This window comes from Mus pahari, chromosome 12 (assembly GCF_900095145.1).
Source record: "Mus pahari chromosome 12, PAHARI_EIJ_v1.1, whole genome shotgun sequence".
In the NCBI taxonomy this organism is placed as follows: domain Eukaryota; kingdom Metazoa; phylum Chordata; class Mammalia; order Rodentia; family Muridae; genus Mus; species Mus pahari.
Genome location: NC_034601.1, coordinates 82,651,252 through 82,666,826, shown reverse-complemented (window position 1 = coordinate 82,666,826; position 15,575 = coordinate 82,651,252). Strand labels below are relative to the sequence as shown.

The window sequence follows — 15,575 nt, the reverse complement described above, 5'->3', positions numbered from 1 at the left end:
GATGCTATATTAAGTTGGCCTTTAAATACTCCTCAAATTTGTAAGTTACTGTCTTAGTATACAAACAATTGTTATTCAAGATTGAGGTAGCCCAACCTGTAAAGACGCTACCTTCAGGCTTGAAACCCTGGATCTGACCGCCAGGGTCCACGTGACAGGAGGCAACCGACTCCACAAGGATGTACCATAGCACACAAAACACAAAATTACACATACAAAAAATAACCAGTGTAATAAGATTTTCAAAGCCAGATGTGGCACACACCTTTAATCTCAGAGCTTGGGAGGCAGAGGCAAATGGATCTTTGAGTTCAAGGCCAGCCTGGTCTACAGAGTAATAAGATCTGTCTGCAAAACTAAAGTCAGTTATTAAATATATTGTTTAATAATAATAAAGTTTAAGAACCAGAACAGCCAGTTCTTCACTTTCTTTACGCATGCTGGGAGCAATGCTAAAAGAGAAGTTCTTAGATACTACTGCTTGCTTTGGTTTGCTTTCTTTTTTTTTTTTTTTTTTGGTGTTTCTGAGACAGAGTTTGACTATGTACCTCTGACTGTTCTGGAGCTCATTGTGTAGACTAGAGTGGCCTTGAACTCACAGAGATCCACCTGCCTCTGCCTTTTACATGCTGGGATTAAAGGTGTGCTGCTAATTGTTTAAAAATTATATCTTTAGGATGGGGTGCGGTGACACATGTCTTTAACCATTGAAGAGACAAGAAGCAGGGGAATCCCAGCACTTGGAAGGCAGAAGCAGGAGGGTTTCTGAGTTCAAGGCCAGCCTGGTCTACAGAATGAGTTCTAGGACAGCCAGGGCTACACAGAGAAACCGAGTCTCAAAAAACCAAATAATAATAATAAAAATAATAAATAAATAAATAAAACCAAAGACACATTTTTTCCCTCCCCTTCCAACGCCTGGCCATGTGTGGTGCTCAATGAGGTGAGGTATAGTACAATTGGCAGAGCCCTGACCGAACTTGCCTTGCATGTATAAGCCCTTGGTTTTATATCCTCAACATTCCAGAAACACATAGCAATTTTACAGTGTAATCCTAGCACCTGGAAAATGGAAGCATGGAGGATGTGCAACCCAAAGTCCTCCTCTACTATATAGCGAGTGTGAGGCCAGCCTGGGCTAAGGGAGACAGTGTCAAAAAACAAGAACCATCCAACCAACCGACCAAAGCTTGGCTGAAGGAAAGACAATGTTCTAGGTATAAAGAAGCCTACTGCCGGTGCAGGTGTCCCACAGAGGCAAACAGCCTAATTTTCCTCCATCTAAAACGATTTATTGAGGTCGGTGCTCTCCAAATTACATACACGTTGTGGTCACAAATCTATCATAAGCCATAACTCCTCTCCAGGCCCTAATGCCTCTACGCTGCACTTGCCGGAGAACTACATTTCCCACAATCCAAATCGGCCGAACCCTCGCAAGCGGGTAGAGGCGGGGCCTGTCGCCCCCGGCACAACAACGGGCGTCCAGAGGTGTCTGTGCTCTGTTCCATGGGGGAATGGTTCTATAAGAAAGAGACCTCTGGCCCTGGTGAAGGAGGCTGCCTGCCGTAGTAAGGTGTGATGAAAGGCTCCGCAGTGTAGCACGGCAGAGGGTCCAGTAACCGAGGCCGGGACGGAGCGGGCCAAGCTTAGAGACGCTGAACCCCCATCACGTCTGTGAAGGTGAGTAGGGGGTACAGCGAACCAACACTCTTCTGAGACGCCCTTCACCACGGTGAGCATAACCACCAGCATCCCAGACAACTCTAAAATCCATTGACCCCTATACTGTGACATCGGGCTACCATGACTTCTAAAACGCACCTTACATTCAAACGACCAGTAATTCTCCAGTACTCCGTTGCCTTTCTTCAGTATTCAGTATCTTTCTCCACAGGAACATGCGTTTTTAAATACAGCAAAAGCTCTCCCACCTTTTATCGCCTTTCCTTGTCCTGGCATCTAGCAAATACCGAGGTACAGAGCTTAAAGTCGCTTGTATTCTTTTTTTTTTTTTTTTTTTTTTAAGATTTATTTATTTATTATATGTAAGAACACTGAAGCCTTCTTCAGACACTCCAGAAGAGGGAGTCAGATCTTGTTAAGGATGGTTGTGAGCCACCATGTGGTTGCTGGGATTTGAACTCTGCACCTTTGGAAGAGCAGTCGGGTGCTCTTACCTGCTGAGCCATCATCTCACCAGCCCTCACTTGTATTCTTGATTCCTGTCCCATCTGGTATCCCACTGAGTACCGGTCTGTATGTTCTCTGTTTGATATGCAGCAAGTAGATATTTAGAAATGGTGACGACCATTCTACACTATATGCAAAACAAAACAAAACAACAACAACAACACAAATTTCGCTCATGGAAATGTGTAATTTGCTGAGTATAGCTAAGCCAAGGGTGGGGCTTGCATGACCTCCTTTAGTCCCAGCACTCAGGAGACAGAGGCAGGCTGACCTCTGTGAGTTCAAGTCCAGCCTGGTCTACATAATGAGTCCCAGGACAGCCAGGGCTATGTAGAGAGACCCTATCTCAAAAACAAACAAACAAAAAGCAGTTAAGCCTTCCTGTGCCCCAGACCTAACCATTTGCTGTACATTGTAAGTGCTTTGGTTAACCTTAAGAGTTGCTTAACCTTCTGGACCTGTTTTCTTATAAAATGAGAAAATTAGATTAGATGAGTTTTAACAACTTTCTAGGTCTAAAATTCTGTGCATTGGATCGGGAGGTGTGCACGCCTTTAATCCCAGAACATGGGAGACAGGGGCAGGTGGATCTCTCTATGTTCGAAGCCAGCCTGGTCTCCAAAGGGAGTCCAGAACAACCAGGGCTACACAGAGAGAAACCCTGTCTTGGAGCAGTAGAATTCAGGTCGTGTCACACTATGTGATAGCCAAATGTCACTGTCCATTTTCTAGCTGCATCAAGAAAAGTCATTGATACTTATATATTCTTGTTTAGCAACATTGTTACAAAGAAATGACTTTCTTTTTTATATGCATATGGTATTTTGCCTGCACTATGACTGTGCACCATGTGTATGCAATGCCTGAGTGGGCCAGAAGAAGGTGTCAGATCCCCTGGAACCAGAGTGAGGGACATTTGTCAGCTGCCATGTGGATGCTAGGAACCAAACCTCTTGCCCCCAAGGACCAATGCTTACTAAGGACATGTAACACACACCCTTACCCGGTTATTATAAAAAGAAAACGGCTGATAGTACAAGTGCATCCGACTGTTCTTTGCTGTTTTGTAGATCACTGTTAAGAATTCCAGATACAATGATAAACACAGTGTGCATGAAGACCCCTCGGATCCTGAGACTGCATCTAACAAATGCTTCCTTGATTCCTCCTGGGGTAAAAATGCTTTCAGATCCCGGATCTAGGATGATATCAACCCATGAATCCAAGAAGCTCAGAGAATATTACAGGCTGCTGAATCTGGATGAAGGATGCTCTGTAGACGACGTCAGGGGGTCTTTTCACAAGCTCGCCAGGCAGTACCACCCAGACAGTGGTTCTAGTGATGCTGATTCTGCAACATTTATAAAGATTGAAGAGGCTTACAGGAATGTGCTGTCCCATGCAATAAAACGGATGCGTGCCAGACGGGATAAAGCTGAAGATGCAGCAGCAGCAGAAGAAGAAGAAGAAGAAAAGTTCAAATATAATACACCTCAGCACCGACATTACTTAAGTTTCGAAGGCGTCGGCTTTGGGACTCCAAGCCAGCGAGAGAAACAATACAGGCAGTTTAGGGCAGACCGTGCGACAGAGCAGGTGATGGAATACCAAAGGCAGAAGCTTCAGAGGGAGTACTTTGCCAACAGCATAACTATCAAAGACGTACGGCAGAGCAAGCAACAGAAGATAACTCAAGCCATAGAGCGCCTGGTGGAGGACCTCATTCAGGAATCCATGGCAAAAGGAGACTTTGACAATCTCAGCGGGAAAGGAAAACCTCTGAAGAAGTTTTCTGGCTGCTCATATATTGATCCTATGACTCACAACCTGAACCGAATATTGATAGATAATGGATACCAACCAGAGTGGATCCTGATGCAGAAGGAAATTAAGGATACCATCGAGCAACTCCGAGAAGCGCTTTTAGTGTCTAGGAAGAAGCTGGGGAACCCTTTGTCACCGGTAGAACAGAAACAATGGGCCCAAGTGTGTGAGCGGTTTCAAGAAAACATACGAAAGCTGAACAAGCGAATTAATGATTTCAACTTGATTGTTCCCATCCTGACCAGGCAGAAAGTCCATTTTGACGCACAGAAAGAAATTATCAGAGTCCAAGAAATGTACGGGGCCTTCATAGAAGCAAAAGAAGTCACAGAAGAAAACCAAACTGACATTAGCCAGGGTGAAGAATCGAAAACACCTAGAGTCAAGACAGGCTTTCTAAACTGGCTGAATCTGTGGAAATTTATTAAAATATGACTGTTTTAGTATTCATGATCATTTTCCGCTCTGGTCAGTTTTGAGTTGCTCTGACGTCAGACATAGAACCTAAGATTGATTGTCGTGTCCCAAGGACTTGAGAAGTATGTGCCTTTGTAGTTTTCACAGAACTAATCACACCCCAATGGTAGATGAGAAACTTGGGTGAGTTCTGCTGTAATGATGTAGTTAGAGGCAGACCTTGCCCCTGAGGGAGCAGGCTCTAGTGCCAAACTTCAGGTATCTGCCTCTAGGACTGAAACACAGAGCCAAGGCCCACACAAGAAACCCCAGAGCTCTCTGAGACACTAGCAACTTATAGGTATTCACTGTTTGACTTTTCTAAACATAAGTACTTAAGTAGCAATGAAACCAAAAGGTATAGAACTGAAGAAGTTATAATGAGATTTAACCAACTATGGTCTCCAAATGAAAATTTAAAACCTCAAAAGAACAAAGGAAGGAAGAAAGGAAGGAGATACGAAAGGAAATGAAAAAGAAAGGGGCTGGAGAAACTGCCAAGAGGTTGAGAGTCCTTGCTCCCCGCTGCTCCTGCAGAGGACCAGCATCCTAGTCAGGTGGCTCACAACTGCCTGTAACTCCAGCTCCAGGGATCCAGTGTGCACACACACACGTGCACACACATGTAACAAATTGAAAATCTCCAGACAACAGGTAGTTTTTGCAGGTTTCCTCTAGTATATTCCAGAGCTTATTAAAGCTCTAAACTGTAGGAAGGCTTTTCAAACACCCTGCTGGGTGTTCTAAACCTGAGGGTCAGAAAAGAATAGCCTTCTGGGACTCCTGTATTTACAAAGGCCTTCCCTGTGGGGACTGGACAAAGAAAAGGCCAAGTAGGTAGACTAACTGTGACCCACTGGCCACCAAAGTCGGTTAAACTAAGTGACTTAAAAGTTCTAAAAACGTTAGAGTTGATTATATTTTTGTAACTTTTGGAGGAGGGGCAAAAATCCTTAAGAACAATACAAAGATAAAAGTTCACTTGCAGTTTCTTCTCTGGTCACAAGCTGGTATGCTAGGTTTCCATAAATCTTGCTTAAGTGCCATGGTGTCCTAGATCAGACTCCCCAGAGGTGGTTCAACAATGTTAACCCCCAACTTAACCCTTTTTGGGACCCAACTTCCTGTCTTAGAGACCCTTTGGCAGTCTGTCTAAGATAAGGTATCTGAAATGTGTTCCTTGGCATCTTCAGTGAGTCTCCTTTCAGAAAACACGGGGCTCTCAGGCTTGGCTAATTGCTTTGGGCACAGAATTGGGTCCCCAGAAGGAAGCTTAAGTGCGCAGAAAGGAGCTGACCCATTTCCAGAGCAGAGTGAAGATGGGGGTTCAGGAGAACAGCCAAGTCATTTTGTAAAGTCTGCGGTGGTTAAAACATCAAAGAGGCCTACATCCTCAAAAGGAAGTCGGGTCCTTTCTGCTTTGGTGATGGAGCAATTGGTTGACATAATAAGTAATTTTTTGTTGTTGTTGGAATGAGTTATCTGGCTTCTAGTGAGATACTAAAGGAAACTGTCAACAGCGTGGACTATGGCTTTGTGCTAAGAGCTATGGCTCCAGATCATTGTAAGAACCTGTTATTCTATGATGCTTACTTTAAAAAATGAGAGTTTGGAGTAAAAATTGAATGAAATAATTGTCAGTATTGTACATGAGAAGATGAGGTTACCAAAGCTATTAATTATAGTGCCATTCACTTTATTTGCAAATGTCTATATTAATAAAATTACCTTAATGATTATTCAGTGGTCCATTGATCCATAACCAAGTAATCGTAAATAACCACCACATTTGGGCTAGCTATCTAAGTGGATTTCTAAATCTTTTTTATTCCTGTGCATTTTCTTTCTTTTTCTTCCAGTTTTCCTATTTCATGTGTGTAGGTGTTTTCCTTGTGTGTGTGTGTGTGTACATGTACATACATGCCTGACACCCATAGAACCCAGAAGTGGGTAGCTCTCTCGGGCCCAGAGTTATAAACAGTTGTGAGATGCCACTGGAGTGCTGGGAACTGAACCCAAGTCCTCTGGAAGAGCAGCAAGTGCTCGTAACCACTGAGCCATGTCTCCAGCCTCCAGTGTCTTGTATTGTTTGAAGCAGTTTGAGGTAACCCAAGCTGGCCTCAATTTCACCATGTAACCAAGAGTGACTTTGAATTCCTGGCCTTCCTGCTCCTACCTCCCTGGTGCTACAAGCACATCCAGGCAGGCGTGCCTTATCACAGCTTTATGGTTTACTCAGTGCGGGGCTAGGACCAGGGTCTCACACAAGGGATGCAAGCACGCTCCCAGCTGACGCCCCGGCGCTCTGACCTTTTTGGTGGATAATGGAACATCTGACTGGACATCAATCTTCACATTAGAGGGAACTTCAGGGCCTGGAGAGATGGCTCAGCCATTAAGAGCATTAGCTGAGTTCAATTTCTAGCAACCACATGGTGGCTCACAACCAAAAGTATTGGGGTCCTGGGCCACCTTCTGTGTCTGATACATAAAAAATTATTTCAGATACATAAAAAATTATTTCTTAAAAGGGGCGGCAACTTCACTTATATAAAAACAGCCTCATCCGAGCATCCCTTCTCAGCCCCCCACCCTCTTCACTGCTGCGCTGGGACAAAAGGCAACTTGCAGAGAAAGGATTTATTTCAGCTCTCTGTCCCCATTACAGTCTGTTATCACAGGGAAGTGTAGACATTGGAAACACACACAGCCAAGCACATCACTTCCATAGTCAGGGACAGAGATGACGCCAATGCATTTCAGACTTAGCTTTCTCCGCTCACACAGCTCAGGATTCAAACCCAGGGAAAGTGGGGCTCCCTTTTTAGGCTGTCTCCTCATACCAATTAAGGCCAGCAAAACAAGCCGGACGCCCGAGCACGACCACAGGCCAGTCTGATTGACGTAGGCTTTTCCTCACTGTGACCCCGCTTCCCAAGCGATTGTGAGGTTGTAACAAGCTGACAGAACTAGCTATTGAGGAAACGCTAAGGTGTCCGAGCGCATTGGAGGACACACAGAGAACCTTGCCTGCTGCTCCCCACCTGCTTCTGTCAGGACCAGCGCCCATCAATCTGAGGCAAGAGCCTGAACCATATGCTTGAGTCACAGCCTCCATCAATTTGCTGGGACCTCAGCCCTACAGCCGCACCCCGAGAGAACAGCATCCATACACGGTCAAAGGGAGAGATGGTACTTCCAGGGACAAGCCTATCAACACTAGTCAGTCGTGAAGGGTTCAGAGAGTTCCTTCCAGGCCAGCCAGGACTGCAGAGTGAGACCCTGTCTCAGGTTAATGAGGAGAAAAGGGTCAGGCTAAGAGGCATGATTAAGGGGAGCAGTGCCCAGGAGGGGGACATTCCAGTACTCCCATGGTCAACTAATGGTTTACCTGTTCCTAGGAATCAATAGGTATTATCATCAATATCATCAATATCGTATTTCTCTTTTGGCGGCAGTTTGGTCATTGTCTGCTGAGATCATGACATCTTCCATCCCCCTATCTGAATTGTCAGCAATCTATGACGGGGCCAAATGGACTCGTTGGTGTGTCCTTAGGCAGAGGACAATGGGACCCTCGTCATCTCTGGTTTAAAGACAAACACAAATGGAATAGCTCTGACCCCAATAGCTGACACCAGACTGGGGCAGTCAATCCTTTTTACTTGAGGCTCAGACATAAGGACAGGCCTTGGATGATCAGCCTCACCTGTCACTCTCTCCAGTTTGTCACCAAGCTGAGTTCCTAGCTTGCTGGAGAGTGACAGAGCCCACTGTTGCCCATCTCAGAGGAATACCCTTAAAGGCCCTGCCTGACCCGGCCTCTACCCATCCAAAATCTAGAGGCGGTCCCAGGGATGATGGATGTTCTTTGCCTCCAATCACGATCCCAAAAGTCTGGCTTCTTGTGGGAGGGCTCTATCTTCTCAGGTGATTGACGCGAATATGGACAGTCCCCACCACCCTTAAGAGACTACAGGCCAGATGCACCCAAACACACCTGAGTAAGCTTATAGACGTGCTCAGACAGATCCATAGCTGTGGGGAGGGTTCCTACCTGGGGTACACGGGTAAAGAGGACATCTGTGCTGCTGAAGATTTTCCAGAAGGCGTGTTGTTCCTCTGATGTTTAGAGGTGGTTCCTGCCTTCTGTTACAGGCAAGCTTGGTTCTGTCCGCTCTTTCATCCAGGCAGGCTGTATTATCCGTCTTGTACTACTACAACTAAACGCCCGGGGAGGGCTAACTTTATTAATAAGAGAAAGTCCGGTAGCCCACGGCACTGGAGGGCTAAGGGTAGAGCACTGCCACCAGCTTTGTCGCGAGTTCTCCTGGTTGCATCACGTCTTGGCAGGAACCTGACTTTGGAGAGCTCGCAACTGATAACCGGAAGTCAGAGAGAAACTGGGCGGGGCTAAACTCAAACTTTTGTAATAGCCCTTTGGGGAGAACTAATTATGGTCTGTGTAAAACACCCTAATCCCTTCCTAGAACACGTCCCCAGTTAACCTAGGGACCTCCCACTGGACCCCACTTCTCATTTTGATGGGTTTGTTTCATGGAGCAGGGTCCATGGCTGGCCCATACTCTCAGTGGTTCTTCTGCCTCAATCCTCACACCGGGTGCTGGAATTACAGACAAGCACTGCTACCCCAGGCTCTAGACCCCACTAGTTTCATTTTTTATTAGCATTTATTAATTATCATAATGCTTCATTATGACATTCTAATACATGTATATATTTTTAATCACATTCACCCAATTGCCGTTTCTTGTCTCCACTGACTCCTGCTGAAAAAATATTTATTATCATCATCATGATCATTATTATTACTTAGAGACAGGACCTCACTGTGTAGACCAGTCTAACCTGGAATTTACAGAGATCTTCCTGCATCTGCCTCCCTGGTGCCTAAGCATGTGCCACCATACTAGGCTTACCTACCTACCTACCTGTCTATGTATGTATGTAATCTGTCTATCTATCTATCTATCTTTGAAACGGGGTCTTATGTATCCCAAGACTTCAAATCCACCTGCCTATCTGTTCGAAGTGTTGGGATTACAGACATGTGCACCCATGCTGGGTTTATGCAGGTGCTGGATATGAACCCAGTGCTTTGAGCATGGTCGGCAAACAGTCTACCAACTAAGCTACATCCGAGCCCTAGAGACCTCCACCCTTTAAAAGACTCCACATCACTTCCCAAAAGTACTACCCTCTAGACCAGAATCCTAACTCACAGAATGCCAGGGGACAAACTGCGGTCACCCAAACATAACCCATGCGTGCATGTGCTGGCCATGGCCAGTTTGTCCCAAACTGGCCCGACCTGGAGTAATCTGAGACGAGGGAACCTCGATTGAGGAAATGACCCCATTAGGCTGGCCTGGCCTGTGGCTGTGGGGACATTTCCTTAACTGATGATTGATGTATGTGACCCAGCCCACACTGAGAGGTGCTGTCCCTGGGCAAGTGGTCCTGGGAGGTGAGAAAGCCCAGAAGAGAACCAGAAGGAGCAGACTGTTAAGTGGAGTTCTGTCCTATCTGTTCGAGTCCCTTCTGACTGCCCTATAGTTTACCAGCTGAAATAAACCCTTCCCTCCCCAAGCTGATTTTGGTCACAAAATAGAAACACAAGGCAAGACCATGATTGCCCTAGGAGAGCTTTGCTTACAGGAAGAGTGGGAGCGGCTGTGCTTCTGCCTGTGAGCCTCTGCTATGCAGCCGAGCAGGCCTTGGCTTTGTAATTCTCCTACCTCGGCCTCCCAAGTTCAGAGATTAGGCGTGTGCCACCACTCCCAGCCGGCATCTTTCAGATGGCCCACGCTGATGGCAGCCTGCCTTACGCATCTGGGCAAAATGGAGCTCTTCCAACAGGAAGCCAAGCCTTTTGAGTTGTCTAAGTTTGAAGGTTCTGGAGTCAGAAGCAGGAGGATTTACAGTGCAAGGCAAGTCTGGGCTATGTAGTAAAAGTCTCTCTCAAAACAAAAACAAAAATCAGTGATGGCGTTGCAAGCATATAACCCCATCATCGGGATGTGGAAACCAGAATCAGGGTTCAAGGCCATCCTACGTAGGCCTGACCAGCCAAACTGCTCCCTTCTCCTTTGACTTTGGAAAAAGTCGCCTGAGAAGTTGTGATTCAAGGCTAGAGAGATGCCCTAGTGGTTAAAAGTACTTTCACTGGGACCCAAACCTGGGTCCCAGCACCCACAGGGTAGCTTACAGTTGTCTGTAACTCCACTTTCAGGGGTCTGATGATCTCTTTTGACCTCCGAGGGTCGCATACAAGTGGTGCACATATATATGTGCAGCCAAGACACTCCTCCACATACAACAGTTCTTCAAAAGAAAGTGTGGGGCGCTCTCTTTAAGCTTTTACCTTTCTTACTCTCTAGCCCTCCTTCTCTCTCTCTCTCTCTCTCTCTCTCTCTCTCTCTCTCTCTCTCTCTCTCTCTCTCTCTCTCTCTTTCTCTTCTCCCCTCTCTCCACCTTCTCTCCTTTCTCCCTGCCTTTCTACAATAAAGTTCTATAACCAGAAAAAAAGGAAAAGAGAAAAAAGAGAAAAAGAAAGTGTGGGGCTGGAGAGATGACTCAGCAGTTAAGAACACTGACTGCTCTTCCAGAGGTCATGACTTCAAATCCCAGCAACCACATGGTGGCTCACAACCATCTGTAATGAGATCTGGTGCCCTCTTTTGGTGTGTCTGAAGACAGCTACAGTGTATTTAAATATAATAAATAAATAAATAAATCAAAAGAAAGAAAGAAAGAAAGAAAGAAAAAAAGAAAGAAAGAAAGAGAGGGAGGTGTGACGCTGTGGTTTTTGAAGTTGTTTCTGAGTGTCAGCCAACTAGCGTAGGGGGAGGGTGTGTGTCTGTGCCTGGGCTCCAGACTTACACATCTGACTACATGGAGGGGTTTGAGAATAGAATTTCTGTTCTGTACATCCATGGCTGCACAACAGATAAAAAGCTTAGGCAAAGGACGGTGGACGCCTTGACGGGTCCGTGAACACAGCTCGAGATACGCTGATAAATCTGATTGCTTCAAAAGGAAACTTAAAAATGCACGTATGTAATAGAGTTTTCAACCGTGCCGAAGAGCAGATTTGAACAAATGAGGCACTTTGCACTCCAGAGTGCTGTTGCCATCCTGCCCTCCAGCTCCACTTCTTGGGTATGATCACCATGTCCAGCCCCTTTTGTGTTCATGATGATTTTCCACTACTGCTACAACGAAGAATTATATAACTTCACACACAATTGCTATAAGTCGTCTTTCTGGGCTAAAATCAGGATTTTAGCGACGCCTTAGGGAAGAATTCATTCCGTGTAGTAGATGCTGCCCTCCATCCCATCTGAAACTTTCCCTCCTTTCTCTTTGTAATTTGGTGTTGGGATGAGAAATGTCTCCCCTTGTCTCAGGTATTTGAGCACTGGGACCCCATTTGGTGGTGGTGTTTGAGGAGGTGACACAGCCCTGCTGGAGGAACGTGATCACCAGGGGTGGGCTCTGAGAGTTCATGGCCTGTCCCCACTTTTGGTTTACCATCTCTGGTTTGTGGAGTCTCCAGCTTTCTGTTCATGACACAGTGCCAGCCACTTGCTACCACCTCGCCTTTCAGCCATAATGGACCCACCCCTTTGAAAACCTATGCCCAGAAAAAGAAAAAAAAAAAAAGAAAAAAGAAAACCTATGCCCAAATAAAACTCTCTCTTCCATAAGTTGGTTTTGTGATGGTGTTTTATATCACAATAGAAGAATAGTTAAGCCAGGCGTGGTGGCACATGCCTTTAATCCCAGCACTTGGGAGGCAGAGGCAGGCAGATTTCTGAGTTCAAGGCCAGCCTGGTCTACAGAGTGAGTTCCAGGACAGCCAGGGCTACACAGAGAAACCCTGTCTCGAAAAACCAAAAGAAGAAGAAGAAGAAGAAGAAGAAGAAGAAGAAGAAGAAGAAGAAGAAGAAGAAGAAGAAGAAGAATCGTTAATATAGTAATATAATTACATATTTTGGGGATTACAAAATGAGGGTGCTATTATTTTGATACCACAGTATCCTTTCAAAAATTTACGAACTGTATGCAGAATTTATATGTACCCAGTCTCTTTCTTGTCTATAAATGTGAACGTGTTATAGACATTCTTGTATATCTTCTTCACCTGTTTATTTATTTATTTTATGTATATGAGTACTCTATCTGCATATATACCTGCAGGCCAGAAGAGGGCATGGAATCCCATATACAGACAGCTGTGAGCCACCATGTGGTTGCTGGGAATTGAACTCAGGACCTCTGGAATAGCAGTTAGTGCTCTTAACCACTGAGCCATCTCTCCAGCCCACTCCTTTGTCTGTTTATTACTAGATCTTCAATACATCTCCAGATCCTTGTATTTGGCTCTATGTCATTATCTATTGCACCTGCATGATATTGTGTGCACTAATGGGAATTAGAACTCGTTGCTAAGCAAAGAGCTGCAGTGCAAGATTCCACAAAGAGAAGGCAGGAGGGTTAGGGAAAGGAGAAGTGAAGCTGAGGCTCACTGACAATCAGGAAGAAGGTGTGGCAGAATGAGGAAGCATGAATCATAAGGCGAGGGAAGATGATGGCAATCAGGAGATATGACTGAGGGGAAGATCGAAGATCCCCGGCACAGAACAGCTGTGGGCTGTTTGCCTCGCAGTCACTAGTTCAACCCTGGCAACAACCATGAGCCAAAGGTGCTCTCATACAAACCCTTTAAAAAGGTGACAATTGATCCTCTAGTCCCAGCACTCAAGAGGCAGAGGTAAGAGACCAGCCACAAGTTCAAAGCCAGCCTAGTGAATGTAGTGAGTTACATGGCCCAACAAAGCTAAAGAGTGAGATCCTGTGTGGTAGGATTTCATTGCTGTGAAGAGACACCATGATCAAGGCAACTTTTATAAAGGAAACATTTAACTGAGGTGGCCATACAGGTTCGGAGATTCAGTCCACTATCATCATGGTGGGAAGCCTGGAAGCATCCAGGCAGACTTGGTACTGGAAGACCCAAAAGTTCTACATTTTGATCTAAAGGCAGCCAGGAGGAGACTGTCTCCCCCAGTCAGCCAGGAAGAGGGTCTCTTCCACACTCGGCAGAGCTTGAACACAGGACCTCAAAACTTACCCTCGAGCAACACATTTCCTCCAACAAGGCCATACCTGCAATAGCTCCACTTCCCACGGGCCAAACATATTTAAACCAGCACAGGGAGAGAGGAGACAATGAAGACACAGAGAGAGTAAATGACATATTGGGTCACAGATGGAAAGTGACAGACGAAGAATTTGATCCCAGGAACCTGCAACTGCCCTGATTCCAGAACTCTATTCCCATACAACTCTATGGTGCTTTCTGCATGAGCTGACACTCTTGTCCTAGATTCCCAGGAGACCTTGACTCTCTGATTGTCCATACATAACACCAATGAGCACCATATTGTGGCAAAGAACAAACTTTCCAACTAGACAGGTTTCATTTCCGATCCTGGATTGTTCACTAGCTGTGTGACTTTGGGCTTTGAACGAACTCCCTGTCAAAGGAGAAAAATCAGAAGCTGGAGACATAGCATTCAGCAAAGTGCTGGCTGCAGAGCCATGGGGACCTGAATCTAACGCCCAAAGCCCACGTAGAAAAGCCAGGCGCTATCACAGTTGTGATCCCAGTGCAGGGAGGAGGAAGCAAGTGGATTTCCAGGGCTTCCTGGCCATCTGGCCTCATAGGACTGGCAAGTCCTGGGCCCCCATGAAGAGAACATGTCTCAAGCAAAGCTGAGTCCCCCACATCAAAGCCAAATGGAAATAAATGAAAGATGTCTGAAGATGAAACTCTGGCTTTCACATGCATTTGAACACACATACATGTTCATGCACAGACAGAGAAAAATAAAGCCCAGCTCGCAGGATTGAGGTTTTGCTAGGACAAGAGATGCCAGATGCTGGGCCACGTCCTGGTTAGCTAGTCAGTGGTCCTCAGGGGAAGCTGCCATTCTGCAGGGGTCATTTGAAGAGGGATCCTCAGTTGTTACAACGATAGGACATTGCTACCAGCCGACCTTATGGTTATCGGAGTTGGACCAGTGTGGTCTGTTGGCTGGCAGTCCTTACTGGCATCTAAGTCCACACCATCCTGTGTGTTAGGTATTTCAAACACCATGTCTGAGCATGGGCAGACTGCCAGATGTTTTCCAATGCTCAGGCCAGTGAGGCACAGCCAGAAAGTTTTCCTTGCCTCACCTGACTTGCAAATGTCCCAGTAAAGAGTCACATGAATAAAAAGCCTGCTCGTTATCCCTGGCTAGCCTGGCATCACATTACACAGAAATGCAGCATATTATTTGCTTGCTATTAATTATGCTAACACATTCACCACAGAGCAACAACCCCTGTGGACACGGTAAGAAAACTGTGCTTCGCTTTCTTGGGAATTTTACTACGAGATATACCCCAAAAGACCTTTTGAAATAAATTGTGTGTTTGTGCGTGTTCATGTACATGCGTGTGTGTATATGTGTGTCTTAGTGTATGTGGAGGTCAAAGGTCAATGTCTGGTGTGTTCTTCTATCAGTCTTTCCTTATTTTCTGAGCCAGGGTCCCTCACTGGCCCTGGAGCTTCATTTCTTTAGTCATATTGGCTAGTGAGCCCCAAAGATCTTTCTTCCCCCTCGCCCCCATCAGTGTTGGGAGAACAGGGCATACTGCTGTGCACAGCTTTTCATGTGGATGCCGGGAGTCTGCATTCAGGTTTCATGCTCATGAATGGGCACTTAACCAACTGAGTTGTCACCGGGACTCTGGTATTTGAATTACCTATACTACACAGCTATTGCAGTTTGCGTTTAAGGTGCTCCGTGAAAACACATACCAGAAGGCATTAGAGATGAGGTCGTTTTCCTGGTCTCACCCAGCAATGCTGGGGTCACAGACATATTCAGCTGTGTTTAGTTCTTATGTTTGTGCTGGGGCTTTGAGCTCAGGTCTTCATGCTTACAGTATTCCTACCTACTGAGACCTTTGTCTCTCTCTCTCTCTCTCTCTCTCTCTCTCTCTCTCTCTCTCTCTCTCTCTCTCTC

The 15,575-nt window shown here is 45.8% G+C and overlaps 1 protein-coding gene across 2 annotated transcripts; it reads left to right on the top strand.

Annotated features, from left to right (window-relative positions):
• The first annotated feature begins 1,463 nt into the window (after window positions 1-1,463).
• On the top strand, window positions 1,464-6,244 carry Dnajc28 (DnaJ heat shock protein family (Hsp40) member C28). 2 transcript variants are annotated; one of them, XM_029544574.1, is made up of 2 exons: window positions 1,464-1,735; window positions 3,264-6,244. In XM_029544574.1, exon 2 carries the CDS (start codon window positions 3,289-3,291, stop codon window positions 4,450-4,452), a length of 1,164 nt encoding a protein of 387 aa, XP_029400434.1. In that variant the 5' UTR covers window positions 1,464-1,735; window positions 3,264-3,288; the 3' UTR covers window positions 4,453-6,244. The 2 variants fall into 2 exon arrangements, with proteins under 2 accessions (XP_029400434.1, XP_029400433.1); XM_029544573.1 differs by having other exon boundaries at window positions 1,464-1,683; window positions 3,264-6,243.
• The last annotated feature ends 9,331 nt before the right edge of the window (window positions 6,245-15,575 follow it).